Genomic DNA, 27,968 nt, shown 5'->3' with positions numbered 1-27,968 from the left:
TTGGGTAGGGTGGTTACACCGATCCGGCCGGATGACACTGTGGCTCACCTTTCCACTCACTAGTTATGGTACCTTTAGGCAGTTAGATTGGTTATCGCTGATATCTTTCAAAAACCTTGACAAAAAGGTGATAGATGCAGAAAAACTCTGGTTAATCAGGTTTGTTCTGAGCATTTTCCCTGGGGTGGGTTATTATGGGATCCAGTGGTTGGGAAGATAGTGACTTTTAAAGGATTTAATTTTTAGCATTTTGCCTAATAATTAGTTTTATACTCCTCCCTTGGTTTTATGACATTTCCCCGATTTTTAATAAAAGTATTTGTTTCTTTTTGCATTTTCTCTTATTTTTAGTCTTCTATTTATATCATTCTTCTAATCACTATGGTGTTCTCTAGGCTTTTGTGGCCCCAGAACTATCCAACCTGGCTTTATTATTCTTGGCAATTGTTTTCTTTTACCTCACTTTTTTAAAAGCTATTTTTCTCCGTAGTATTTGTTCTGAACCAAATTTCTCTTTTAATGCCTTGGCATGGCTTCCATTCTTCCCAGCGAAAGAGTTTTAATTTTGCTGGAAACAAACTGGCCTTCCTTTAGATTAAAATAGTGCTGCTGAGTTATAATCAGTTTTCACAGAATCACAGTTTGGGCTATTGCTGGCATTCTCTTGCATGTGTGTGTGTATTTTGGAATTACCATATATGCTTGAATATAAGGTCAGGATTAGATCATGTCCTAAGTATCTTAAGAGGAAGTACCTTATAATGTCCTTGTAAAGTCTCTCATATTGACTCACTGATGACTTTGGGCGCTTTTAGAAGTCTCCTGAGGAAACCAGTAGGAAGGAAAGAAAGACATTTTTTGTGGCTTTCATAATAACCTCTAGGGACGCAACCTCAAAATTGCCATGGTTTGTGAGACCGCCCTAAAAACAATTCACTGAGTGGTTCACTTGTAGAGATTTTTAATGGACACTTATTAAGTGGCTTGGGTAAGAGTCCCAGCAAGTACATCGTACACAGATTCAAAAAGTGCTTTTTCTTAAACTTCCAGTCTACTTGAAGATCTTGTTACACTGGAGACACCTTTCCATGACACTCTTTCCTGGTCCTGCTTGTGACAAGTTTTAATAAAATTGTTTCACAGAATGTGAGGTTGTGAGAGCGATGTTTCTAAAATTAATTATATTAACATCGTAGTACATGCTCTTAAATAAGAGGGCACCATCTTCCCATTGGAAAAGTGGGGAGAGTTACCTAATATTTGGGGTCACCTTGCGTTTGGACATATGTGATCCCCTTTAAAGGTTGTCGTAGTTTTAACATAGTCTGTGTATTGTTTGATTGATCTGAGTTGAAGTGGAGGTATAAAATTCTTCCTTTCATAGGTTGGTGCGTTTGGGTTGGGGACTGTATTTCTTAGATGCAGGGTTCAGCACAGATCTTTTTCTCTTTTCACTCAATTCTCTGTCTACCATCTACCTTCCAATTTTGAAATCCATTAGACATTTTTTAGAGCTCACCTTTTTTCTGCACTTGACCCTTTGACCCTTCCTCCCATTTTTACCTGCCGCCCTTCATGGTTCCTGTGACAACGGTTCCCTCACGGTTCCTTCCCAGTCTGCTCCCCACGTGCTGTCCTTGACCTCTCCCCCTCATTCTGTGCCCTCTCCCTGGGCAATCTCACGTCCTTTTAAGGCGTAGCTTCCACTTGAGTTTGAAAGTTGGGAGTCTGCAGGCCATATCTTGCCTGCCAGATCGGCACACTTGGTGAGGTATGTTATTGTTGTTTTAAATGTGAATTGGTTGCCAACATTTTAAAATTGGGGTCAAGTCCAGATTTCTAGCTTCTCTTAGAAAAAGGATGAGCTGGCAGTGCTGGGAGGGAGCTGCGAGCGACTGTCTCTGTTAAATGGGACGTTGCTCCCCCGGTTACCACAGTTCTAGCAACTGCTTCCTTTTGTCTCGAGACTTGGATGTGATGTTATTAGTTGCCATTTGGGTTTATGATGCTCACGCTGTTCTGTTCCTTACAACAGAGAGATAAGAGGGGAAAAAGAATCCTTCTGCCCATGTCTCTATTCAAAAGCGAAGAAATAAAAGCTAGACCAAGAATGCTGTGTTTCCCAACAGTGGAAGAAAGCATTTGTGTGTATGTGTGTGTGTGTGTGTGTGGAAAGGAAGAATATTCTTACATTTTAGTATTCATGGCATATCTGAGTTGGCAGGCTACAACTTAAGATGCTTCTGGATGTTGATGGTTTTGATGACCAAATATGTGTTTTCGCCTACATTTTTTTTTTTCTTCTGAAATCCAAAACGATCTCTTTGGTAATGTAGATTCATTGGTGTCTGCTGAGTACCTGGGATGTGCAGAGGTTCTGGGGAGTCCAGTGGTAAGCCAGGCAGGCGTATTGTCTTTGCTCAAAGATCCATGGTCCTCAGCCCAGATTGCACAGGCCCCTCGCGCTCAGCATGACCCTCGTGTGTTTCTCCTTCCCACCTCCCGTCACCTCCGTATCAATGACCGAAGACCCTCCTTATCTGATTAGCAATCTTCATCCCATCTGCAAACTAAATTCCCTGTGATCCTGTAAGGTTAACATACAGTCAGGCCTAATATCAGGGATTATGCCACTGCCATATTCGGGCTCCATTTTTCTGCCCACCATAATATCCACCTGCTAAAAAGATTAATTTGTTAATCACCTGCCAATTTGTGGATGACATTTAGACTCCACGCGTAGAGGCTGCAGGGCTAACAACTTATATCTGTGTTCAGTGTTTTTTTTTTTTAAGCTGCTGCCCCGAGTCTGTTTCTTCCTCTGGCTGGTGTCTCTCGCCGTCTCACATTTGTATTTCCTTGACAGTTCAGGCAGTGCCCGTCCTGACAATGCCTTCCCCTGTCTCCTCGGCGATTCCGTTTAACTCCCAGGTTTCAGCTTTGGTCCGTTCCACTTCTGAAACTTCTCATGATCTGTTCTGCTCTCAGAGCTCTTTGTCCTCTCCGAAATCCTCCAGCTGTTTTCATCTGCAGCAATTAACTGTATCATGTTTTATAAATATTGACTTACTGATTGTGCACATTTTAGCAGAAAGCTTTCTGGGCTGGTTCAAAGTGGCTCAAAAACAGTTCGTTTTCCCTAAGAAGCAAAATGTTATCCCACTACATCAAACGCCTGTCTGAAATGTTGTGTGGTTTTGTTTATTTCAGAGACTTGAAGATAGAAAATTTGCTACTAGATGAAGACAATAATATCAAGCTGATTGGTATGACTCTTTTTTTTGACTTTTTTTTTGTTTTGTTTTAAAGCAAGATTATTCTTTAAATGTTGTGTTGTCAATTTTTAGTTATATATTCCTTGATTGACTTAGATAATTATTCCTGGTCTATTTTTTAATCCCCAGACAATGCTTCTAGATCACTTCTTTTTACCTCCAATATTTAATAATGATTTCGAAAATGAAAATTAATTTTAATAATAATTTAAACATAATTAGAAAGATAAATGCTAAAGTAACCATAAAACGCTCAAGTAACCATAAAATGATGGTTAAATGTTCTTTGTATTATTCAAGCTTCCGGTTCTCCATAAATCCAGATGGATCTTGACTTTTATAGGGGTTATTTTTATTTGGATTAACCATAAACTTCTCAAAAAGAGTGCAAAATAGTTTGTTTCAGAAGTGCTGCCCTTAGCTCAGCTAAATCTCATTTCACTTTTCAATAAATGTAGGGACACTGAAATAATGGGGAACACAATTTACCTTCACTTTTAATATAATCTATCCAAGCCCAGTCATACAATGGTGGCTGTGCAGAGAGAAATCCCCACAGAGGGATCATTTAGAGGTCTGTACAATTAGAAGGAGGCTCCAGGAGACAGTGAGTCATAATTGGTTCACAGTTCAGAGTCCATAAGTGAATTTGCTTCGTGGTTGATTCTCTAGATGACTTCCATTTTTGTTTGTCTGTGTGGTGGCTCTTAGCAAAATTTCCAGGGCACCATTTTTACACCCCGATGTTGGCACTGGCTTTCACTCCTCTCTTTCCTTTCTTTTCCCACCTCAGGTGCAAGTAATTTCTTCCAACTCAATGTCTTGAAAAAGACTTTCTGTTAGGGGATAGAAGGAGCAATAGAACTTTGTGAATTTAGCGTTTGTACTTAAGAAGGAAATTTTGTTTGACAAATACTGAAAACTATCTTAGGACTTTCTAAAACATATCATTCCAATGACCAATTAGATGCTTTGGAATCACAGCTGGCTCCCAACACAGTATCAGGCGGGAGGCTTCGGGGACTCCAGACCCTTCGGCTGGGTGATGAAGCACCCATTGACAGGTGCTGATGAATTACAGTCATTACTAGAAGACTAAAAATTAAGAGGGAACCATTTTTTTTTTCTTAAAAGATTTTAGAGAATGTAGTTTTAGAAGATTCTTGGGCAAGTCAAAGAATTTTCTTTTTATCAAATTGTTTCGCTATTGCATTTCGATTGTCCTGTGGGCCAAATACAGCAGCATTAAACAAGGCAGATGATGAAATGCCTGCAGGATGTCTTTCTGGTCCTCGTTGCTGGGATCAGTGGCATTAAACCAAGGCACGTCTCGGTCAGGGGAGAGGAATGGAGAAAAGGAGGCTGTTTTAGGTTCCCTCGCAGGCTGATGTGTAACTTGTCTTCAGAAAATGTGGAGGTGATGAGGACAGGGTTGCCCTAACAGCAGAGATTGCAAGTGAGCAGGCTGTGTGAAGGCCAGATGTGTGTTACATAAAAGTTAGAGTAGTTCCCTTCCGCGCATCATCTAGATCGAGGCTGGTAACTCTAGCCCGGTGCAGTCCACTGGGGGGTGGTTTCCATATCCCAATTCAGCATTGTCCGTACTGTTTTTTCCTTCCTGTTTGCCTTCCTTTCTGCCTCTGCACCTATCCTCTCTTCTCTCTCCCCAAGGAATAGCCCTAGATGACCATTTAGAAAACTAGAGATGTACTAGAATAAACGGTGTTGAACAGCACAGACCTTTCATTGGTTAGAACTTTGCTGAGAAGATTCTGGAGGAACCAATCGCTGTAAATGGCGGCTATATTTATAAGTAGCTTACAGATGGGCCACATAACAAAACCTGGACAAATAAGATGAAGAGCGAATGTACCTAGATTAGAGCCCCTGTTCCCCTAGGTGTGAGTGGGATGGCAGTTCTTTGGGTACCGGGAGCCATTTTATTCAAACTCTTCAGAGTCCTCCCCTCTCAGCTCGGCTCCCAAGTGGACATATCAGCTCTTTGGGCCCAAATGGGCCTCTCAGGAACCAGAATTCCCAAAACTGCTGCAAAGGAGGCTCTGAAAATTAGATTTTCTTTTGTTAGAAGTTTTCACGTGGCGTCTGATTCTGTCATGACCAGGCACAACCAAAGAGCCTTAACTCGTACCCATAATCAAAGCAGACATTATGCCACTCCACAGGGCAACTGGAAATTGCTTTTTGTTCAGCAGAGTCTGCATTTCCTCACTTTTTCATAGACGGGATAGCCTGAGGAGGGAAGAGAAGATTCTGGAGGGAAGAAAGGCCCAGTGTCTTCTGGGTTTTCTTATACCTGGGTTGGGCAATTCGGATCAGATGTCTCCACGATAGTCTTTTTGCAAGCTTGAAAGCCCTTTGAAAGTTTGCTTCAAAGGAGTTTTACCTAATTGTTTTTCAAAGGTTGATTATAGTTATTACCATTTCTTCTTAATAGTTTCTCTTTCTTTGAAATAATAAATTTACCGAAGTCATGTAAGCCATGTTTCAAATGAACTAGAATTAACCTGGACTAAGATTTGATTTAATCGGGACTTTCCCCTTCAAAAACAAAGCGATCTGATGTTTGATAGTTTAGTATCATCTTAAAATGTCAGAGCCTCCAACTTAGAACAATATTGTACTTCAGTTTTCCAAAGCAACTTTCAGTTGGGTGTTTTTGAGATTCATTTTGCAGCTCTCGGAAAATTGAGTAATAGTTGGCTTATGTACTTACCAAATTAAATGGAGGCCAACTCGTGTGACGTTACTGGGAACTTCTCTCTGGTTTCACAACTTTAATTATAGGCATATGTGTAAAATTTTAATAATTACAATTACGAATGTGAAATGTACTGGTTACTTTTCTACACATATATTTTCAATTAAACCCTTTTGGCTGGGTCAACATAAATCACTTAAAATGCAGATTTTATCTCTTCCACTCCCCAAACCCTCTGCTGATTTATCTTCTTGAAACTGTGCTTAAGACAAGGCAAGCCACTTAAGACAAGGCAAGCCACGGTGTCCCCAAACTTGCCTGGGAACCGTGTGGGGTGATCTGGCCTCTTATCTTGCTCGACCCGCCCTGTCTGTTATCAAGCATTTCTTTACAGACCCAGGTCCAGGAGCTGAGGAAGTGCTGTTACTGGAAGGAACACCATGGAGATTAGAAATAGTGTCTCTTGTTTTAATCGCGGAAATCCAGAGGTCAGCTTGGAAGATTGGGCCTCTAACCTGACTGCTTATAAAACGTCTCTTAAAATGTTTCCCCCAAATAACATAGTCTACATTCCATGGCGTTGTCTTTCCATTTCACCATAGCGGGTGCTCCCGATGCATTCGCTGTTTCTTTCACATTTCCGTAGGCTGGTTTTCAAACCCAAAGCATTTAAATGGCCATCTAATTTAAAGAGCAATATGATTTTTCTTCTTATAAAAATATTCACACACTCCCTTCTCCCACTTCAGTGATCCTGGGTGGGGCCTGAGCACAGAGGCCCTCAGATCCTTTCCAACAGAGGTCACTTCCTAAGATTGGAATCAGAGCTGGCTCCTGAGGGGCCTTCTTGGGCACCTGACGTGGGACCTACTGGTGCTGGCTGGGTCAATGGAATAAGGAAATGGGGACCGGGCGAGGGCGGGCCATGGGAGAGCAGGGAGCAAAGGAAGAGAGGAGAGGGAGGCTATGAGAAAAAAAAAGAATGAATCATAAAAACAAAGGAAGAGTGACATGCGTGAACGCAATTTCCGGCTGGTTTGCCGATCCCGATTGTAGGTTCGGATTCTTCATTTCCAATCCTGAGGTGGAGACGTCGGGTGACTTTCAGAACCTCGAAGAACTCTGCCGAGATGGGGTTCGGAAAAGCTCTGTGTCGGGATTTTTAGTGGCGCTCCCCGGACACACAGCCCCGTGCTGTGATTTCCTTTCCCGAGTTTTCCCACACCTTTACCCATAGTCATTCATTCAGCAGGTGGCCACACGTTAGAGTCAAGGAGAAAACGCAGTTGCGGAACGAGATACAAATCCGGCTGCTTAGTTCAAGGTGTGCAGCTGGTCTCTCTGGCCATAGCCCCTTTCAGGCCCTGTGGGCTGACTAGGACGAGAACCATAAAATTGACATTGAAATTCAAAGGAGGAAACATGATCTTAATTCTCAGCTCAAAAAAGATTGGGGACTATCTCAGATGAGGAGGGAACACTAACAGCTCTGTAATTACCTGCCTTTAAGATCAAAAGTAAACACCGCCCCAAAGGCAGAACGGGCCCAGGTGCTCTAGAGGCCCCGGCTGCTGCTTCTCTCTCCCCAGTCGCCTTCATCATCCAGGAACGAGGCGATGCTCTGAGGTCGCGCGGCCTCATTCTCACTGCTGTCTTCCTGGCATTATTTTTCCAGCCCACATTCAGCGTCGTCTAAATCGCTGGGTGTATTTCCCCCCCCCCCCCCTTCACATCACCATATGTTGCATGCATTTGGGAGCATTTCGAAAAGACTTGCATGAGACGAAAACATTCAGCCGAAAAAGTCAGCTCTAAAGGGCGGGATCGCATGTCACTTGGGGTGTCGCTGACATCAGCCAGAGAAAATCCATCCTCCTTCAACTTTTCCCCGCTTGGCCGCTTGGAAGCTGGATCGCTGACCCCAAGGCCCACTGCTTGTTCTCGCTTCCTGCCTCAGTCCTAGAAAGCAAAGCCTCTCTTTTTTTCCTGGATGATTCATTTCCAAGATTCGATATAAACATGTTTCGGTTCAGCATTCTTGTAGCCCGCGCTGGATTTTATAGCGAGGCCTGATGTAAAACGTTTCCAGGGAAGCCAAGGAACCACCAGCTGACACCCTTGTGCCTCGAGGCTCACATCCAGGGGTTATAGTTTGCAGCTGCCGGTTTTCCTTTTGGATGCTAAACGATGTGCTAGCCTGAGAGAATGTTTCCTTTCCCGCTGCCTTTTTTTCCTTTTTTTTTTTTTTTTTTTTTTATTCCTTCTTCGTTTCCACAGTTTTCTGATTCAGGGCTGGTCTTCCCCTCCTCTCTTCGCAGACTTCGGTTTGAGCAACTGTGCGGGCATCCTCGGCCACTCGGACCCGTTCAGCACGCAGTGCGGCAGCCCTGCCTACGCCGCGCCCGAACTGCTTGCCAGGAAGAAATATGGCCCCAAAATTGACGTCTGGTCCATGTGAGTTATCGAGCTTCTGAGAGCGAATGCTCCCTACTGCCGTCTCTTCCTTATGAAATAACATTCGAGTGTTTGGTGAGAGTGTATTATATTATGGGCTCTGGGATATGCATTCCGTGATTCTTTGGGGCCTGGCTTTCCGCTTCTGTTCCTTCTATTTCCGCCCCCCCCTCCCCCACAAATTGCCAGAAAGGCCTTTACCAAAATCCGTTTCGGTGCCGGGGAGACAAGAGCACGAAGTCCTGTCCTCACAGATCTCACGTCTGTTTTCACGAATCACTCGTATCTTTTCCCTGCTTCAAATCCTCCCAGGCTTTCCATCAGCATCCCAATGAACCGAGCCTGGGTGCCCAGGCCCTACTCCCTGCAGGACCCGCTCTGCCCCCTCTCCACCTCCTACCCCGCCCTCTGCTCACGGTTCCTCAGACTCGCTGGCCGCGGTTTCATCTCTCCCATCTCTGGGCTTTGCTCATTTCTCTCCTTTGCCAGGAATGCCATTTCACAGCTCTCCAAATGGCTTACCCATCCCCAGGGTCAAGTTTTAATCCAGTGCCACCTCTACAGAGACCATCTCTGAGTGCCCTGTTAAAAAGGGTCCCCCATGACTCTGTCTTCTCACCCTTTATTTTCTTCTTAATCGATTTATTGTCTGACTCCCCAATAAATAGTTGAAGGAATGAGACGTGGGTTGCCGCAGCAGCCCTGGTCCCCGAATCCAGGTCCCTCAGGGTCCCCCCATCATCCTATGTGAATAGTACAGGGGGCCGTGAAGAGTCCTGGGTTCTGGGGTTAGGACTAAATTCCTTGACGTGAGGAAATGGGCTTTGGATGGACAGAGGGCGGGCTCCCGATTAAGAAAAAGAAGCCAGAGATGAGAGGGGCCGATCCGAACCAAAAGTGTGTTGTTCTAAAATGTTTCTGGAATTCCTCGACTTCCGTCCGTTTCCACCGCACTTCCCTTGTCCAGGTTGCAGAACAGCTAAAGTTTGCTGCGTGCTTGGTGAACGGCAGCCCCTATGTCATTTAATTGTCATGGTCACCCAGTGACGCTGTCACTTTCTGTTATCCCAGTTTTATCGAGGGAGAAGCTGTTCATAAGAAAAATTAATACAATTTCTCAAGGTCACGGAGCCACTGCGTGGTGGAGCTGAGGTCGGAATCAGGCTGTTTCTCCCGGGTCTCGAGATAAAGTACTGAATCTTGAACACGGTGCGCGCGGCCCTTGCTTGGCCTTGGTGGCTCGCTGGAAGCCATTGTTCCTCTCCCTGTCCACCATTCATTCGAGAGCTAACTCTACACTGTTTCCTGTCCCTTGAACGCAGCCCGCCTCCCTCTAGATTCCTGCCCTTGTGTGCACAGTTCCTTCAGCTGGGAAGTCTTTTTCCTGGTCCTGTACCTTTCTTTTTCCCCCTTGTTTTGCTGGAGACCAGTTCCCCTGGGCAGCTCTCTGTCTCCTGCAGGCTGGCTTGGAGGCCTCCAGTGTCTCCTCAAGTACCCTGACCTCTGCTCTCCTGGCCCTCACCCTGCGGTCACTGGGTCATTGCTCGCCTGCAGGCTGAGGGGCGGAGACCATCGTCTTGTTCCAGGGACTCCTCAGCACTTGGCACGGAGCCTGGGCTAGAGAGGAAGGAAGGAAGGAAACAAACCAGGGAGGAGGGATGAGGGAAGGGAGAGGCAAGTCTTCCAGGTGAACAGATGTAGACGTTCAGGGGCTGTCATTGGCAGTGCAAGCAAACAGACAAATGTCACCAGTGCAAGGACTTAGAAGTAAGAGAAATTCTGGAAATTCTGGTGGAAGACTGAGAGGAACCAGAAACCAGAACGAGAGTCTGAGGTCTACTGAATTCTCTGCAAAGTCTCAGAAAGGGCCAGCTCTCCCTGGACGCCGGCTCGTCAGCAGAGGGTGAAACGAGTTAGTCAGGAATCAGCCTCCTTTCCCGAGGAGCAGCTTCGTCATCCTCACTGAGCCTCAGGACACAGGAGAGAGGCTCAGTGGGTAGCGTGGCCAGAGGCGCACGCCGCCTTTAAGTGGTGGGGCTGCGCTTTGCACCCAGGGCTCTGCCCTGAAGCTTGAGCTCCTGGTTACTTCACTGCCTCTCGACAGAAGGTGTGGTTGAGACTGCAGATGGAGGGTGTGTGGAGTCTAATGACTCACTCACCATGGCATCTGGGGCCACGCGGAGTGGGTGGGAATGGGCAGAGGACTGTGGGTGGTTTGGCCGGCATTGCTAATCACAGACTCTCTACTGGGCCCAGGACGGCCTCAGAATCCTTCTCAGCTCACCCTGCAGGCAGCCACTACCGGTGGACCAGTCTATACACGAGGTGACATCTATTCTTGGTCCCTTCCGATGCTTGAGAATTCTCATAAGTGTCTGGCACATAATTTCTCTCAATAAATATTTATTGGGTGGCTGAATTTGAATGTTTGAGTGTATAATCACCTTCATTTCTTAACAGTTGAGGAACTCATTTATACTAAACGGAAAGCTTTGTATGGGACAGTTTGTGCGTGCGCATGCACACACACACACACACACACACACACACACGCACAAGCTGTGGAGAATGCGGAGCCTGTAAACATCTCAGTGGCGTCATGCAACTGTGGTGACAGGGAAGGAGGTGGGGACACATAGTGACCAAACGGAGGGAGAAGACCATAGTTGGGAGAACAGGTGTCAGTGTGCTCCTGAGGTCTCAAGGGGGATGAGACAGTACGGTGCCACCAGTTGTCATGGTGACGGGGCTCAGCCCGTGGAAGGGGAACCTTCCCGGTCATAACCAGAGAAGCCGGCATCTCCTCCAAGTCTGGACCTGCTGGAGGATGGAGGCAGCCCTGCGGGCTGTCAGGGCTGTGGGAGAGCATGCGCGCCTCGAGGCAGCGTGAGGCCCCTCGTCCCCTCCTGCTAATGGCGAGGTGGGAACAAAGCGTTCATCCTGTCTGGGGAAGCACGAAGGGACAGGGGACGCACGGGCCGCGAAAGGCGGCACTGTCTGAGGGTCAGGTCAGCTCCGACTCTGTTTCCACCCCTCTGCCAAGTCCCTTGACCTAGGAAAGAACCCGCATTTAGTGACCGTAGACACTCCATTTCTCAGTTTTGGGGACTCATGATTAAAATAAAGGGACCTGTCCATTGCCACCTGCTGTGTCCCTATCCGCTAACCAGAAGCCGTGACTCCACCTGGAAATAATGGTGGCATCGAGGAGAGGGGGGGAGGGGAAGCTGCAGGAAGGATGGAGATGACCCAAGACTGGGATGTTTGGATACTCGCCTCCTCCGCCCTGGCTGCATGGCGTGGTCGGGCTGCTCCTGGGGCTGCATGGATATTTTTTTGCTATCTTCCACTTACTTGCTTTTTTTTTATTTTCAAGAAAGCGATGTGCAGCAGGAGGTCTTCCAAAAAGCTCTAATCAGGCTTCATCCTTAGTCCTGGTGCTCTGAATTAACATATGCGAAAGCCTTTGCTAAAGGCTAATGCACCACATAGACATTGCTCTTTAATTTATGATGGTGTAGCTCCGGAGGCTCAGGTGGGACCTCCAGGTGGGACCTCCAGGTGGACCGGAAACTGCAGCCCTACAAGTCCCTGTCTAGGTGCCCTATTGTGGGAGTTGAGGTGGAGATGCACACCTTTGCTCAGGTACGAAGGATCATATTTTATTCTTTCTTTAAAAAAAAAAATACCTACAGCACCTGGTCTTCCTAGGTGGTCTCCCATCCAAGTACTAACCAGGCCCAACTGCTTAGCTTCCGAGATCAGACGAGATCGGGCATGTTCAGGGTGGCATGGCCGTAGACTTATTCTTTCTTATAAACGAGGTTTCCCTGGAGCAGCTCTGTGTCAGAGTCCCTGGAACATTCCCAGGGGACGAGGCTGCATGACCCATGTCTAACTCACAGGGATGGCATAAATTAGGCCCTTTTCAGAAGCTGTGATAAAGCTTAGAAAAACAAAAGGAGGCAACGTGAGCAACATATGGCCGATCAGAAATTTGTTTGTTTGGCAAATATTTGTCGAGCCAGGCACCGTGCCGAGCTCTGGGGGCACGCACGGAGGCGAGTACACCTGCCTCGGTCGGCCCCTGCGCCTGTAGTAATCCTCGTTAACCCTCACATCACCTCCGACTGAGCGATGAGCAGGCTTCCAAAGAGCTTTACATGTGTTAGCTTATCTCCTTCACCTAACAACCCTTCCAGGGAGTGCTCCATTATCCCACTTTACAGAGGAAACTGAGACATGGAGAGCCTTCGGCGCTCGCCCAGGTAACACAGCTGGTGTGAGATAGAGCCAGGATTTAACCAAGATGGTTTGTCTCTGGGTTCTGCCTCTGCTTGTCACTCTCTACTGCTTCTACTGTGTTCTACGTCCTCTTACAGGGTTTGCATTCTAGCAGGGCAGATGGACAAAGTTTTTAAAAGCTATAAACTGAGCGTGGTAACTGCTATGGCAGAAGTGGGCAGGATTCAGGGAATGAGGATACCGTGGCCTGCTGAGGAGATGACCTCAAAGCCCTTTGGTGGGGGGAGTGGCAAGGAATTTATGGCCTTTTTTTTTTGCAATCTACACATTTACCTACTGCTATGGACCGACTTGTGTCCCCCGCCCACCCTCCCTGCAATTTCATCTTTTGAAGCTCTAACCCCCAATGTGATGGTATTTGGAGGTGAGACCTTAGGAAGGTAATTAGGTGTAGATGAGGTCATGAGGATGGAACCCCACGATGAGATTAGTGTCCTTATAAGAAGAGATGACAGAGAGCTTGCTTGCTTTGCTCTCCAACATGTGTGTAGACCTAGCAAGAAGGCAGCTGTCTGCAAGCCCGGAAGAGAGCCCTCACCAGAACCCAACCATACTGGTACCCTGATCTCAGACTTCCAGCCCGAGATCAGAGAAAAGGAGTGAAATGTCTGCTAGTTAAGCCACCCCATCTGTGATATTTGTTGCGGCAGCCCAAGCTGACTAAGACGCCTGCTCGGGTGTACATCTCATCTATAAACGAAGAGAGCATGTTAGGAGGTATAATGCAGAGAACAAATACATCTGCACAGCTGGGCTGCTAACTCAAGAAGGCATGGGAGGTGACTTTAATCTTCTTCCGAAGGATGAAGTGGAGTTTGAAATGTGAGGAAGAGGAGGGGAAACTTTGCATATGCAAAGGCGGGAAGGTGATTACCTTTGATTACTGTTGCTCTTAATCTTGGTGAAAAGGTAAAAGTTAAGGACCTTCTGTGAGAGGTTAATTTTCCACTGTTTTGGGATGTTGTGGCTGAGATATAGTTAGGTTTTTGTTTGGTGCCCACGACTTTGCTGTCAGAATTGGAAATTGAAAACCCAAAGAGAATTTAATTTAAAAGGCTGTTTAAAAAGAGAGTGAAAATGGGACCAATTTTCTTCCTGGGTCAGAGACTGTTATTACCCAACATCCTTTTTTATTGCTCCGAAACAACAACAGAATGAAGGAGTTTATTTCCAAAATCAAAAGCAAATGCCCGTTTTCAGAGGTTTTGGACCTTGATGGGGGCAGATAAGGCCTTTTCCCAAGACTTCTAAGACTGACTTAGGAAGAAAACCGGCTTGTCACTTGAGGAAGCCTTGGGAAAGAAAGCTCTTCCCCATAAATGGGGTCCGTAGATCCTTCTCCTCTGTGGAATCAGGAATGACCAATGCAAATGGAAAATGCTGCACTCTATCTTGGGGGTTTTCCATTATTTTCAGTGGTCATTATTTTCATATATAGACCATATACGAATATCTTGAAAATCATTTGTTTCTTTCCCTTAGTCCAGATGAGTGAAATATCTCTCCAATGAACTTTGAGATTTCAGACACAAAAACAAAAACCTTCATTCTGGTGCAGTGAACCTTTTGTACTGCTAACTGACTTCTCTTCAGAGTGGCATATACGCTCATTAAAAAAACCCTTATCTGCAGAAGTATTTTGCAAATGAAAAGAATCAAAATTAACTTTATTTTCAGAATATTGTCATGCTCATTTGAGAACTTCCGTGCATCTCTGAGGGTAAGGACAATGGAAATTGAGAGTTCTATTCCCAAAAGATAGAAAACATGACCAAAGCTGTTCTTTGCTCCCACGGGGACGTCAGCGGTGGGTGAGGCGTTTGTGTGAAGACCAGATGCCTGGTGGAGAGTCATGTGCAGCACGCCCAGACCCCCTTCCCACCTCAGCGAATTTGTTTTCACTTCGTGGGAAAAATCTCTGTCCCCAGCATCGTTCCTTTGGGTAGATAAGTTGGCCAAAGGAAGTCATGTTGTTTCCAGCCCACACAGACCTAGGTAGGTATCCAGGAGGGAGCATGGGAGAATTTGTTCCAGGCCTCAGACTCTTTCATAAAAATATACCAGACACCCTCAGCTAATGCCAGGGGTGAAGTATGGAAGGATGGTATTATTATTATTATTATTATTATTATTATTCAGATTCCCTCAAAATGAAGGGCTGCAGGAGAAAGGGGATGGAAAGAGGAGACCCGTGGCTTCATTTGGGTAGCTTAGGGATTTTAATTTTTAAGAGAGAAGATTCCTGTAGCTTCTGAGATTTTTTAGTTATAAAATATAAGACTTTGTTTGTTTGTTTTGTAGCTAGTATGGGCATTTAAAATAGAAGAGGGGAAGGAGGAAAGAATGAGAAAAAAGTCTTATAATCCACCAGCCAATAATTTCTTGCTGAAAACACATCACTTAATGGCGCAATCATGACGTTCGAGATTTTCCAAATGGGTGTATTCGTTCCCACTCTACTTTCAAGACCTTTAATCAGAAGTTATATTGCACGTTGATACTGAGAGATGGAAGGATATTGCTTTTAGGTGGAGAGTTGCAATTTCTCTTTTGAAGAATCTCACGGAAGCGAGGTGTGTCAGCGAAGGTTCTCAGCTGCACTCTGGTGATGAACAGGGCAGTTTCTGGGGATTCTGCCCACCTGCCCCGTCAGGACTGGTAATCAGACCCTCCACCTGGCAGCACAGCTCCGCCAATGGATTCGTTCGTCCCTTGTGGCTTGTTAACGTTCCCAGACGACTTCTCCGGGGAATGGGGACTTTTGTTTTTCAGGGATGGCAGCTGATACCCTAGCTTTTCCTTTAGGGAATATTTTTGTGTATCCGACTAAAGAACAGGACCGCCATTTGGCTCCTGATTTAATCTCGAAGATTCCATGTTTATATTTTGCGAAGCCCTTCCCCCGCTTCTTCCAGCTGCCCTTCGGTCTCTCCTGTTCTTTCTCTTTTAACATCAAAGTATTCCATACCGGCCAGGATCTTTGGGTTCCCTTCCACCCCTATTCCTTCTGCTTGGAAAAACTTGAATCGTATTTGCTCGTTGCCTGCCTTCATCCCAGAGTCTCATCGCTCTCTCTCTCTTTGAAGCTGTGTGTGATTCTTGGGGGCCCCACATCTGCCACGGAGAAGCTAGAAAAACCTCAGGCCAAATTTCAGAAGACACATCAGGAAATTCTGAACGTGTTTGGAAACTCCTACGAATTCTGTGGGATTACAGAGATTTATAAACCACATTCCACATTTTTTCCTTGGCAATCTCACATACTTCCGAAACGTCAAAAGGACTAGATTTTTCTTTAAACAGATACAAGGGGTGTCTTTTCTTCTCAGGGAGAGGAATTAAGATGCTCAGTCTGGTTTCCCTCTTAAAATCTCCTAGGACTGCATGACTATTGACATAGGTTTCCTTTATTACTTGGCGTTGGGATACAAATTGTAACTTCTTCTCCTGTCGTGTTTTAAAGTTTTGTGATGAAACGACGGATCACATTTATCAGGCACCGTATTTATGCCAGGCACAGCATTTAGCGCTTTTCGTGGCTTAGTTCATTTGACCCTCATGTAACCTGAGAGGCAGGTACTTTTATTATCCACATTTTGTAGATGAGAGACCCTGGGATGAGAGAGGTGGGTGCTCTTTAAAGATTTGTGACCGTTTTTGTTGATGATATACCCTTCCAAGAGAAATGGACTTCTGGAGACAGTTTGGTAAAACAACCAAGTTAGAGTTACTATAAAAACCACTTGTTCAATCCTGGTCTGGCCACAGGGTTTGCTGGCACCATCTTTAGGACAAGCATCTGTTTACCTTTATATGTGGTCCCAGGCAGATGATGAGGAATGGCAGCGACTTGAGATTTTCGTCCTTTTTTTTTTGCAGCCAATTGGGTGACAAGGGCATAAGAAGTTTGATGTCTCGAGGACGCTTCGAAGAAAGAAACTTTCGTCACAGTTTTACCTTTGGTCCTCTGGCGTTCACTACGCGCCTTCCGCTGCGGTCCCTCCCGTCACCGTAGCCTAGGGGTGGCATTCTGTAGCATTCCCGTAGCATTCTGCACTATTTCATGCTCACCACCGGTGACAGGAAGCTCTGTGTCCCCTAAAGATAAAGGGAAACGTGAAAGGTCATAGGGCAATATTCTTCGAACTTCAGTATTGTAAAGTCTTCCTGTAAAGGAAGAACATTTTCGGTAACCCCTCTTCTTGATTTGTTATTTTTATTTCTTTTACTTGATGTTCACCAAGGTAACATTAAACTTACCTTATGGTTCTGTACGAAGAAGCAAAAAATAATTTACAAGTGAAATCTAACCAAGACCGAAAGAGCCTCCAAATATTCAAATTAGTGACATCGACTACAGCCACGGCTGCCGTTCCGTGAGAACTGAACTGCTGAGCACAGTCTGGCGACCGCTCGGCACCCCCTTTCCACTCTTCCAGTGGCTTTCAAACGGGAGTGTGCGTTCGAAGCATCGGAAGAACTTGCGAAGACACAGATTGCGGGGCCCTACCCCGAGAATGTCTGATTCAGCAGGCCTGGGGTGGGGCCTAAGAACATGCATTTCTAACAAGTTCCCAGGAGATGCTGTGGCCGCCGGTCTGAGGACCACACTTGGGGAACCTCTGCCTACTCATCATCGGGAGACTTTCTTTTCCACAGATAGAAGCACAGAAACATCAATGATAATTTAAATCCACCTCTCTTCCTTTCTCATTAGCCTTTGACAGGAAAAGTGATATATTTTGGCCATCATTGTATGTTGGTAAACAAATGCAAAAAAGCAGACGCCGAAATCGAGGGTGTATGGTGGAGGGTACACGTGGTTGTATGGAGATCATCCGATGTCCTTGGTTAGGCTTCGTTTACAAAGCTTCGTTTAGTATTTTAGCAAAAGAAGGTAAAAATTAGAACTGGTAAGCTCCCAAGAATATGTCCATGTACCTCAGTTTGAGAAACACTGTATGCATTGGGTGTTATAAAACATCTATCTGCAGAAAATGTGCCATTGTGTAAGTACCAGCCTCTTCGGCTTTAGGTATGAATGTTAGCGCCAAGGTTAAGGCACAGAGAAGTGGGCAGGGGCAGGATCAACTGATCTTATCCCCCAGCCCATAGATAGAGGTCACAGACTTTGGCATGTTATTGGGAAGCCCCGCCCCATGCACAGAAGGGAATGAGCAGCATCAGGGAGACTGGAAGCAGCTTGTGTCAGAGGCTGATCGGTGCTCTCCAAAGACAGCTTTGTGGGATGTTTCAGGGGGTTTCCACAAAAGCCGTGGGTCTGAGAGCCCTTCACATGCAAAAATTCTACAACTTAGGACCTCCCTTAGCTTTCCCTCTTATCTGTCTTCCAGAGTCCTCCAAAGCAAGGATGTGTAGCTCTACTTCAGACACATCCCAAATGCAGCATTGCATTGTAGGTTCTCAACCATGTTACCAGCCTTCGGCGTGCTTCCCTCCACCCCCAGACCGGCTCACCCCCCCAGCTTCCTCTGTTCTCTCATGCTTACTGTTCATCCGGTTTCCAGGATTGAAACTTGGCACATCCTCTTCAAATGTCTCTATTGCTCATTTGCCTTTTTCTTCCCATCGTAGGCATCACGCCCACTCCAGCTTTATTAGCAACATGCTGGATTTAGCGCCACAGTCTCCTGCTCCCAATTCTGAGCCCCTTTAATCCACTCCATACCAGATGACTTACTCCCCAAATTATTTGGGTGTAGGACTTTTACTCACCCGACATCTATACTTATTCTGGGGAGTGTGTTCCACTAAACACACAGGGAAATTCCGCTCTCACTGGCTTGCATGCATAGTTTCTGCTCATTGTTGTCTCCATTTCTTGGTCTTTGCAGCTTGTCTTCTCGATTTGCACGTCCAGCCAGCCAAAGACAGATAAATTCACACACACGTACTTACCCCCTGAGAGGCCTCCTGTCTTCAAGCTTTTATTATAGCCCTCTTTCTCCCTTAATTGGACTCTGTGGCTGAAAGCAGCACAGTTCAGCATTTCTCATTCCCTCTGCACGCATCGCCACTTAAAAGGATTGTGCTTGTTGTTTGTTTACCTGTTGACTGTGTTCCCCGGACCCCGTTCAAGATGGCGGGTCCTTGTCTGGTTCACCCCTACCCAGCGCCTGTACCGCTGTGTGGGACAGAGATTCAGCCAGCAAGTATTTGTGGAATGGGTGTTTACGTAACTGTCTCCCTAACTCGACAGTGAGTTACGGAGCAGGAACTGGGTCTTAGTGTACGTCTGCAGTTTGAGAATGATTTCTAGCTGGAGCCTGTGGGCTCCGTACCTGTCTTAGCGCTGTAATTCAGAGGCACCTCTGTGGAATTGGGCCCCGGGGGTCTTCATTTCAATCAGTCTCATTGGATTTGTTTTGACTGGAAATCCTATTGCCTGTTTTTAAGACCTATTCCCTTGGGCGTTTTTGAACACTTGAGGCCTCTTGGCAGGCAAGCATTTCATCCCATCAGGAAATCTCATCAAAATGATATTACACTTATACATCAGGAAAATAAAAATCCTCCAAGGAGATGTTGCTGTTCTCTAGAATGTAAGCGGTTTAGCCCATTTGGACGATATTTCAAACACATCTGAGATGTTGGGCCTGGGCTGGGGTGCAGAATCTCACAGTAAACCATGATATAAAAGGTAAGAGTGGGAAGGACACCTCCCCTCCTCTCCCCTCCAAGGAATTTCTTTAGTCAGAGGCCAAAACAGAATTCAAAGGATGAGTAAAACACGAGTTTTTCGTATAAGATTTTCGTTTGAAAGGGATGAACAGTGTCCAGGCGCGCGGGCTTGGCTCCGCTCAGCTCGGCGGTGACCTGTTCTGCCATGCAAGGACTCGCCCTACAGGTTTTGGTCTGGCCTCCTCCAGGCTCCACCTTGTAAACCACACTTGGAAAACCGCATAATGACAAGACCGTATTTATTTGAGGTTCCTACCATCTCCCAGGTACTTTCCACATAATTTGGTCTGGACCTCCATTCAGAAGGAAGGGGCATGGTTTCTGCCTCAGGCGGGCAGCTCTTGGAGGCCTTTAGATGCCTCTTCTCTCCGTCATTCCCTGTCCGCAGCCTCCACAGTCCTGCGTTCACCGGACCTTTCACTTCTGCTGCTTCGGTGTGCTGAGGGTTCTAGAAGGACGGTTATGAAGAGGCCTCTTAAGGTGGACGTGAACGTGACAGGACCGAAACGTTGCCAAGGCCAAGCCTTCTGTGTCGACCTCTCCCTGGGAGCCTTTTTCTGGTCTCATGCTTTGGCGTCTCTCTTTTCAGAGGTGTGAACATGTACGCCATGTTGACGGGGACCCTGCCTTTCACAGTGGAGCCTTTCAGCCTGAGGGCTTTGTACCAGAAGATGGTGGACAAGGAAATGAACCCCCTCCCCACCCAGCTCTCCACAGGTAATGCACCTGCTGTTTCGGATTCTGGGTTTCAGGACTTGAGTACCACCCAGTTTGGGTCCATCTGAAGCTATATTTGTTTTGCAGCAAGGGGATGAGGACTACCCACAATTCTAGAGTTAGAACTAGTCACCACAGTGGTGACTAGCCACACCTGTCATTTCACCTTGAGCCTCTTTTCCATTATAATTCTGAGTCCCTAACTTCCTCCTTCCTCCTTCTACCTAAAACATATCAAAAGGATCTTAGATTGTCCATCGGAAAAAATAATTGCAGGCTTGATTGCTTTAGCCTCCACAGATTCTGCCCTCCGTAGGATAATGTTGACTTTGAAAAGAGCGTTTATAATCATGTTTCTATTGTGGTTTCCCTTAGTCAATTCACTGTAAAGAAATATTAGTTTTTTTCAAGTTCGGTCTGTAGTTGGTTTTGCTATTTGAATTTTTGAGCCTGTTCAAAAACTTTTACTTACACACACACACACACACACACACACACACACACACACATTCAGTTACATGATTAGACTGAATCATCAGGTGTGTGTGTGGAGCTATTCTCAAACTTTAGCTGGTTCACATTTCAGTAAACAGTTCACATTAAGGTTTGGTTTCAGATCCAGTAAATTAGTACAGTTTGTTCTTTTGTTTGGATCACGATTCACTTCAAGTTCCTGGCCTCAGGCTGGTCTTCACAATCATTTAATTGACTTTTAGAATAAACTCAGCTTCACTGAGATAAGGCATGTGGCAAAAAAGAAAAAAAAAAGTAATTATTTAATTTCAACTTATGGTACACAGTTAAAATATAGCATTTTTATTTTACGACTGTTATATATTTTTCTCTTGCCTTTATAAAGCATCCTTGAAGCTGACCCTGAATTTATGCTTGCCAAATGGAATCCAAGCCAAAATGATTTCTCACATGTAATTATCTAATTTGGTCCATACTTTCACCTTTCCTAGGGAGGGTAGAATCTGTGGAAGCTAAAAGCAAAGGAGGCATTAATTATGTAGTTATGAAGTTAGGGAAATACTTATGTACTTAGGGAAAACGAGTTATGGTTCTGTCATTACAAAAGAAATATTTCCGCACTGAGAACAGTGACTCTTGGAGTTAGAAAATGTGCAAAATATTGAACGAATTGTTATATTTAGGTTTCAGAGCTTCCAGAAATGTTGAAAGTGCTGCAAAGCACTATGAGGAGTGCTCATTCATTCATTCATTCATTCTGTATTTCGTATTCATTCAGTTATTCCAAGAATATGTATTGTGCACCAGCTATATGCTAGGAATACTCTAGGTGCCAGGAAGACAGAAGACAAAACAGATTCAGTCCTCACCCATCTAGAGCTCGCATATCAATGGGGGAGGTTAACAATAAGCAAGCACCTAAGCATGCGTGATGTTCGGTAGTGTAAGTGTAAGAAAATATAATAAATCACAATAAGGGGATAGAGAGTCAAGATAGTTTTTTTGACAGATAAAAATTTTAAAAACCTTTTTATCCGGGTGTAGTTGTAGGTTCACATGTAGTAGCTAGGAATCATGGCGGTCTGTCCTGTTTTAACCTCGTTTCCCCCCGACACCCCTTGTGGGTAACGTATTGCATAACTGCAGTATGATATTACCACCAGGAAACTGACATTGATGAAATCCATTGACCTTATTCACATTTAATGTACTTGAGTGTGTTGGTGTATGTTGAATTCTATGCAATTTTATCACAGGTGTAGATTCATATGGCCACCACCACATTCAAGGTACAGAACAGCTAGTCCCATGACGAGAATCCCCCTTGCTACCCTTCTGTAGCCAAGGACACCTTCCTGCCTCTCACTCTCCTTAACACTAACCTGTTCTTCATCACTATAATTTTGTCATTTTAAAAATGCTATGTGTGTGGCTTTTTTCACTCAGCTTGATTTCCTTGAGATCCATCTGAGTTGTTGCACGTATCAATCCTTTGTTTCCCTTCATTGCTGAGTAGAATTCCAAGGTATAGCTATATCGCAGTTTGTTTAATCTTTCACCCGTTGGTGGACATTGGGTTGTTTCCATCTTTGGGCTACTGCGAATAAAGCTGCCGTCAACATTCACATACTGGTTTTCGTGTGAACATGTTTTCCTTGCTCTGGGACAAATGTCTAAGCGTGAAATTGCAGGTCCTATAGTAGGCACTCATTTAGTTTTGTAAGGAACTGCCACTCTCTTGTCCAGAGTGGCTGTACCATTTTGCATGCCCATTAGCAATGGATGAGTGATCCTGTTTCTTTGCAACTTTGCCAGCATTTAATACTATCACTATTTTTTTATTTTAGCCATTCTGATAGGGGTCTAATGGTGTCTTGTAGTAATTACTAAGATTTAATGTTTACAAATAAATACAGTCTTTCACAGCAATCTCTCGGAGTGATTCTGGGGTTCCTCTTATGGTTCAGAGCCTTTTTTGTCCTGATGACCCATAACAAAGGACAGTAGGAGAGTGTCTGGATCCCCTTGCCTGCAAAAGGTAGACATTTTGAATCCCAGTGGATTCCTGAGGGGCTGGAGAACTTCTTCTCAGAGTATTAGTCAGGATAGGCCAGGTTATGCTGCAGTAACAAATAGCCCTGAAATCTCAGTGGCTTAAGAAATAATGATTTATTTCTCATTCGTGCCACTTATCTATCAAGAGTCTGATGGAGGATTGAAAAGTTCTTCCCATCCCAGTCAGTCAGGGTCCCAGACCTGCGGTACACTCACCGCTTCAAACACATCTAGTCCTAGAAGAGGGAAAGAGAAATCTAGATCTCTCACCAGCACATAAATCTTCTACCAGCATTCCACGCATAGCTCCTGACTTTCTAAAACATCACATGGCTTCACCCAAGTAAAGGGATTGGGAAAGAGCAACCCTACCACGTGTCTAGAAGGCACAAAGCCAGAAATACCTGTTGAACAGCATCCTTGTGGGGCATAGGCTGCGGGAGGGGGACCCGGCTGTGATCGCCACTGGGGCGGGTCGGGCAGCAGGGGGAGGGCAGGGAGATTAACCACACGAGAAAATCAGTCTCTTTACTTCAGAACCAACCCATTTTCAACCTCCGATACTAGACTCAGACTTAGTAGTTTTCGGATTGTAGAAATCAAATTGACTCTCAAGACGTGAACGGTGCTCCCCCGAAGAAATTAACAAAGAATCCAAAGGAAATTCCAAAGAAGACATACTAGAAATGTTCTGAGCGATTTCAGCATCACTGGAGCTGGTATCCAACCTCGAACAGCTCCTGTTCCAAGCAGATGGTTTCGCCTTTGGCCTTAAGCTCTGTGCGTGCTTGTTAAAGATCTTCACATTCCTACAGGATTTGTTGTCTTGGCTCGCCAAGCATGAATTGCATGTTTATATCTGATTTTACATTAAGGAATTTTGGCCCCCACCTCCTTATTATTATTATTGTTGTTGTTATTACTATTATTATTTACTATTGGGATATGTAAATATCTCAACTAGGGCTTTAACCCTTTGTGCCAGGTATCAAGCATAGTGTTTGCACAAATAGATGTGTGTGAATCTAGGTTGCTGATTCCGGCGTTAAAGCGTGTGGCCTGGGAAGGCAGTTCACGGGTTCAGGCTGGGAACTGGCCCGATGTGGTAAGGCCCTTAGCTGCTCACCAGCTGCTGAGGAAGATAAGGCATCTTATCTTGTTTACTGAGCGAGCGACTTCCGTTTTGGGGATCTGCCACTGCCCTTCTGACAGCCCCCTGTTTCTCCAACTCTTTGCCTTTGCACCCCACCAAGTTTCTCTCTTCTCCCTTCCAACCAGCCTGAGCCACCTTCAAAAATGATACCATCTGTTTACATCCCCAAATACTTGTTTACCAGTAAACGAGAGTAGCTGCTGTTTATCGAATGGCCATGTGTGGGTGCCTTTCCTACTCTCTCTCTTGTCCTCATAAACACAGGTAAGTACTGTTATTCCCAGTTTATCAGTGAGGACAAAACTGAGTCTCAGCGAGATTAAGCACCTTCTCTCTTTTTGAATCTATGTCTGCTTGAACCCACCCAACCTGGATTTTACTACTGTACTCTACTCTTTCCTCTTTTTTACCTTATTTTATTCAGTATAAGATGCCGCCGCCACCACTCCCCCGCCCGATATTTGGTGGTATTATCTGCTGTCCTTATGTTTTGACTAATATCAAAATCGAATTGCCCAAATTGAAAACACGCCATTTTATTAAGTGTCCCATGTGCACGTCTTATAAATGTGAAGATGGAAGACAATATGTATAATGACGGTCCCCCATGTGTATAATGACTTCTTCACGTCTATTGTTTAATAGTATACTTTTTTTTAGATTAAGTTGGAAGAATTTTTGCCAACTTTGAGTTAAAAAAATGCATTGTTGTTGTCCTTGTGGGTACTTCATGCATGCTTTGGAAGAATTGTCCCTTATTTTTACCATGTACAGATGCTCTACAACTTATGATGGGGTTATGTCCTGATAAAGCCATTGTAAGTTGAAAATACTATATAAGTCAAAAACGCATGTAATACACCTAACCTACCAAGCCTAGCTTAGCCCTGCCTACCTGAAACATGCCTAGAACAGCTGCCTCAGCCTACAGCTGGGCAAAATCATCTAACACAAAGCCTATTTTATACTAAAGTGTCGACTGTCTCATGTAATTTATTATGTGTATCGCTTTCGCACTGTCGAAAAGTCCAAAAATCACAAGCCGAACAATCGTAAATCAAGGACCGTTTGTAGTTTGAAAACTTAAGCTTTTGGGGCCTTTCCAGTTCTCGCTCCTAGACAGTGTCTGTTTCTGCTTGTTGGCGCTTGTGTATCACAGAGTCGCGAATGCCTTTCACGGCTCACGCGTTTTTCAGACAGCTTACCTTTTCATCGCTACACTTCAGCGATGGCACTTATAATACATTCCGAACAATCCCTTCAGATCAAGAGGTTTTGTAAGGTGTAGTCACTGAAGTGAAGCTGCAGACGAGGCGTTAGCATTTGCGAGGGTTGAGCCAATGCCAGTTAGGATTTCTGAGAACCCTCAGCTGTCAAATCATTGTCATTGCTGCTTTCCCAGGGAGGTGATGAGGAAGGAGCCTCAGGTGGGGATGGGACTCTACCTGCGTCCAGTGGGCTCCACTAATGCAACAAGTCTGATTGCTCTGCGTCCTGTGGCCCTTTCCCTTGGCACAGGTCAAGGTGCTCGCACGAGCTGGTTCAGACTTTGGAAAGCTGATGCCTCGTGAAGGAAAGTAAGTTTTGCATAAGAGTGGTGTGTGCTGTACAAAGATGGGGAGTACGGAGAGGGGCCACCCCTTGTCGGTCACCCCCCACTCTCAGGCCTGAGTGGAGAGCCCATGTCCTGCCTGGCTCAGAAGAGTGGCATGGGATGGCTGGCCATGCCCACCACGGCTTTCCAGGGCAGTGGAGAATTACCTTAGTTCCTTTTGCTCATGAGACATCAGGATTGGCAAGACCCTCACGCAAACTTCAGAGAGCTCTGAGGACATCTTTAATGTCTTTGTAGGATAATGCAATGTTCGTAATGTCCGAAGTAATAAAATTTGTCAGTACGGAGTTGAACTAAAATTACTTGGGCTCGTCAGCAATTCGTGAAGATGTGGAGCATTTGGTTCTGAAAATAGAACGAAAATTCACATCCAGTCTGTTTTTAGCTCCCCTGGTTAATGACACTCTGAAGAAACCCGGCAGTAGCCTGGGTCTGCCGTCCGGGTCCTTCGAGGGTAAGCGACAGGGATGTCTCAGAAGCATATCAGTTACCGGACAGTCTCCCCATTTCAGTTCATTGAGCCCACATCTTTTTTTTCTTTGACCAATACATGTGCCCAATGAAGCCTCCAATTGACCGTTGTAACGTAAGGGAGTTGAGGGAAGGAGGAGAACCCCTCTTTTTGGAGATCCAGTTGCTTCTCAGACCATTGAAGACTTGACTATAACATGTAGAATGATAAATGAATTTCATGACTGCTTTGGTGTATACCCATGTCTTTTTTACCTACTACATTTTTAAAGGGAAATGACCTTCCGGTGACCTCGTCAACTGTATGGGAACTCACCTGGAAGAGTTACCTGGCGGCATGATCTAGCAAAAGTTGTTTTTTGGGGAGTTGATCCTGGCACCATAATTAGCCCCTTTTTTTTGATGGCTTCATTTCTACATTGCAGAAAATGGTTGATAGGAAACACTCATCATTCTGTAAAGGACAGTTTTAAAATGACAACGAACGCCTGTGAGAAAGTGAGAATTTTTATGACTTTTCCTCAGAAGGTTAGATTATCTTAGAAAACTGAAAAATAGCTTTGGAGAAAAGGATAGAAAAGTTTGGGGACCAAGCAAATGAAGATGATTTTCCAGGATCTGTTATTCGACATAATGGAAATTAGATATCGTGTACAAAACTGTGTAAAAGAATGCTTTTATATTGTAAAGACTACATGACAAAGATGCACAAAATAAGGAATATAGAATAAGAAAATATCGTGGTCCCACAGCTCAAGCAAGACAGACCATTCTGAAGCAATCCCCGGTGTTCTTTGTTCATGTGATGACACGAATATCCCCATGCCGAACGACGTTGGAGCTTGTAACCTTTATGTGCCTTGTAGATATATTTTTTCACATCATGCAGTTGTCTCCATTCTTATAAATCTCGAAGGAGGCAAATATTCTACCTAGAGGAGAACCAGCGTTCTGTCCCTAGTGCCTGGGTGGACAGCAGGTGCTCTGTAAATGTTTAATAAAAGGAGGCCCAGGGCATCTGACAAAATGGCTTTTGCCCGAGATGGAAGGGAAAGGGGCTGTGGAGATTTCGTAGCTTGCCGGTTGATTCTCATATTCTTCCCTTACCCAGCATGCTCCGTGTAAGCGATGAGACCGCAGCAGACTTTGGTAGGCTGAAAAAGAAGGACGAACCTTCTTGGCATACTTTGCATTCAGGCGGCCCCATCATTTTGAGGGACGGCACAAAAGGAAGAGGGGCCATCGAATAGCGTGGCGCCAGCTGGAACTTTGTACGTGAGCTTGAATTTTAAAACTCGAGTCGCCGTTAGAAAACTGGCTCTCTGGCGTTTTATCGGCCTGATGGGCTCAGCCAAGTGGGCAGGCTCAGCCTGCTGCACCATTGGTTCAGAGTCTGGGGACTAACCTGGCAGCCATGGAGAGAATGGCTTTAAAACAAAGGACCAGAAAGAAAACAGATCCTCTCTGGCCTCTTGAGACTCAGGGTGTCACACAGTGAGGGACAAGTTAGAGCGTCTAGTCCTTTACCCTGGTTCCTTTCCCAGTGCTCGCAAACCTACCTTGAGATCAAGCATCCTCTCTTCACTTTATTTCATCCCTTCAAGCCTGTGAATGGAGCATCTCTTTGGTTCACGTTTTGGGTGGACCACAAGAAAAGGTCACAGGTTGTGCTAGGGAGTGCAGGGCATCGGAGACCCCGAATGCTGCTTACTCTACCGTGTACCAGCTGCCTTCCTCGAACAGAGATCTTAGACTTTTTGGATTTGTGGCACCCAGAGCTTCAGAGACGAGATCGGTGCTGGGAGAGGTGGTGGGTCGTGCGCCTCGAGCCTCAGTGGCATCTGCACTTTGGCCTGTAACACTGGTGTGTTCTTTGCCGAATGTCTTCACAGGAGCCATCAACTTCCTGCGCTCTCTGCTGGAGCCTGATCCTGTGAAGAGGCCCAACATTCAGCAAGCACTGGCGAATCGCTGGCTTAACGAGAATTACATGGGCAAAGTACCATATAATGTCACCTATCCCAACAG

The 27,968-nt window shown here is 45.3% G+C and overlaps 1 protein-coding gene and 1 pseudogene across 1 annotated transcript in view; one reads left to right on the top strand and one right to left on the bottom strand.

Annotated features, from left to right (window-relative positions):
- The window catches only part of HUNK (hormonally up-regulated Neu-associated kinase), a 97,349-nt gene that overhangs the window by 46,244 nt on the left and 23,137 nt on the right, over nt 1-27,968 (top strand). Inside the window, exons 3-6 of the mRNA XM_016162329.2 lie at nt 3,211-3,266; nt 8,313-8,448; nt 20,045-20,172; nt 27,833-27,968. Of these exons, the coding sequence (XP_016017815.2) occupies nt 3,211-3,266; nt 8,313-8,448; nt 20,045-20,172; nt 27,833-27,968 (456 nt within the window). The remainder of the gene's footprint in view (nt 1-3,210; nt 3,267-8,312; nt 8,449-20,044; nt 20,173-27,832) is intronic.
- LOC118602091 lies at nt 12,135-12,251 on the bottom strand (annotated as a pseudogene).

The sequence above is a fragment of the Rousettus aegyptiacus genome, unplaced genomic scaffold (genome assembly GCF_014176215.1).
Source record: "Rousettus aegyptiacus isolate mRouAeg1 unplaced genomic scaffold, mRouAeg1.p scaffold_m13_p_4, whole genome shotgun sequence".
Lineage (NCBI taxonomy): Eukaryota > Metazoa > Chordata > Mammalia > Chiroptera > Pteropodidae > Rousettus > Rousettus aegyptiacus.
This window is presented reverse-complemented; position numbering and strand designations above follow the sequence as displayed.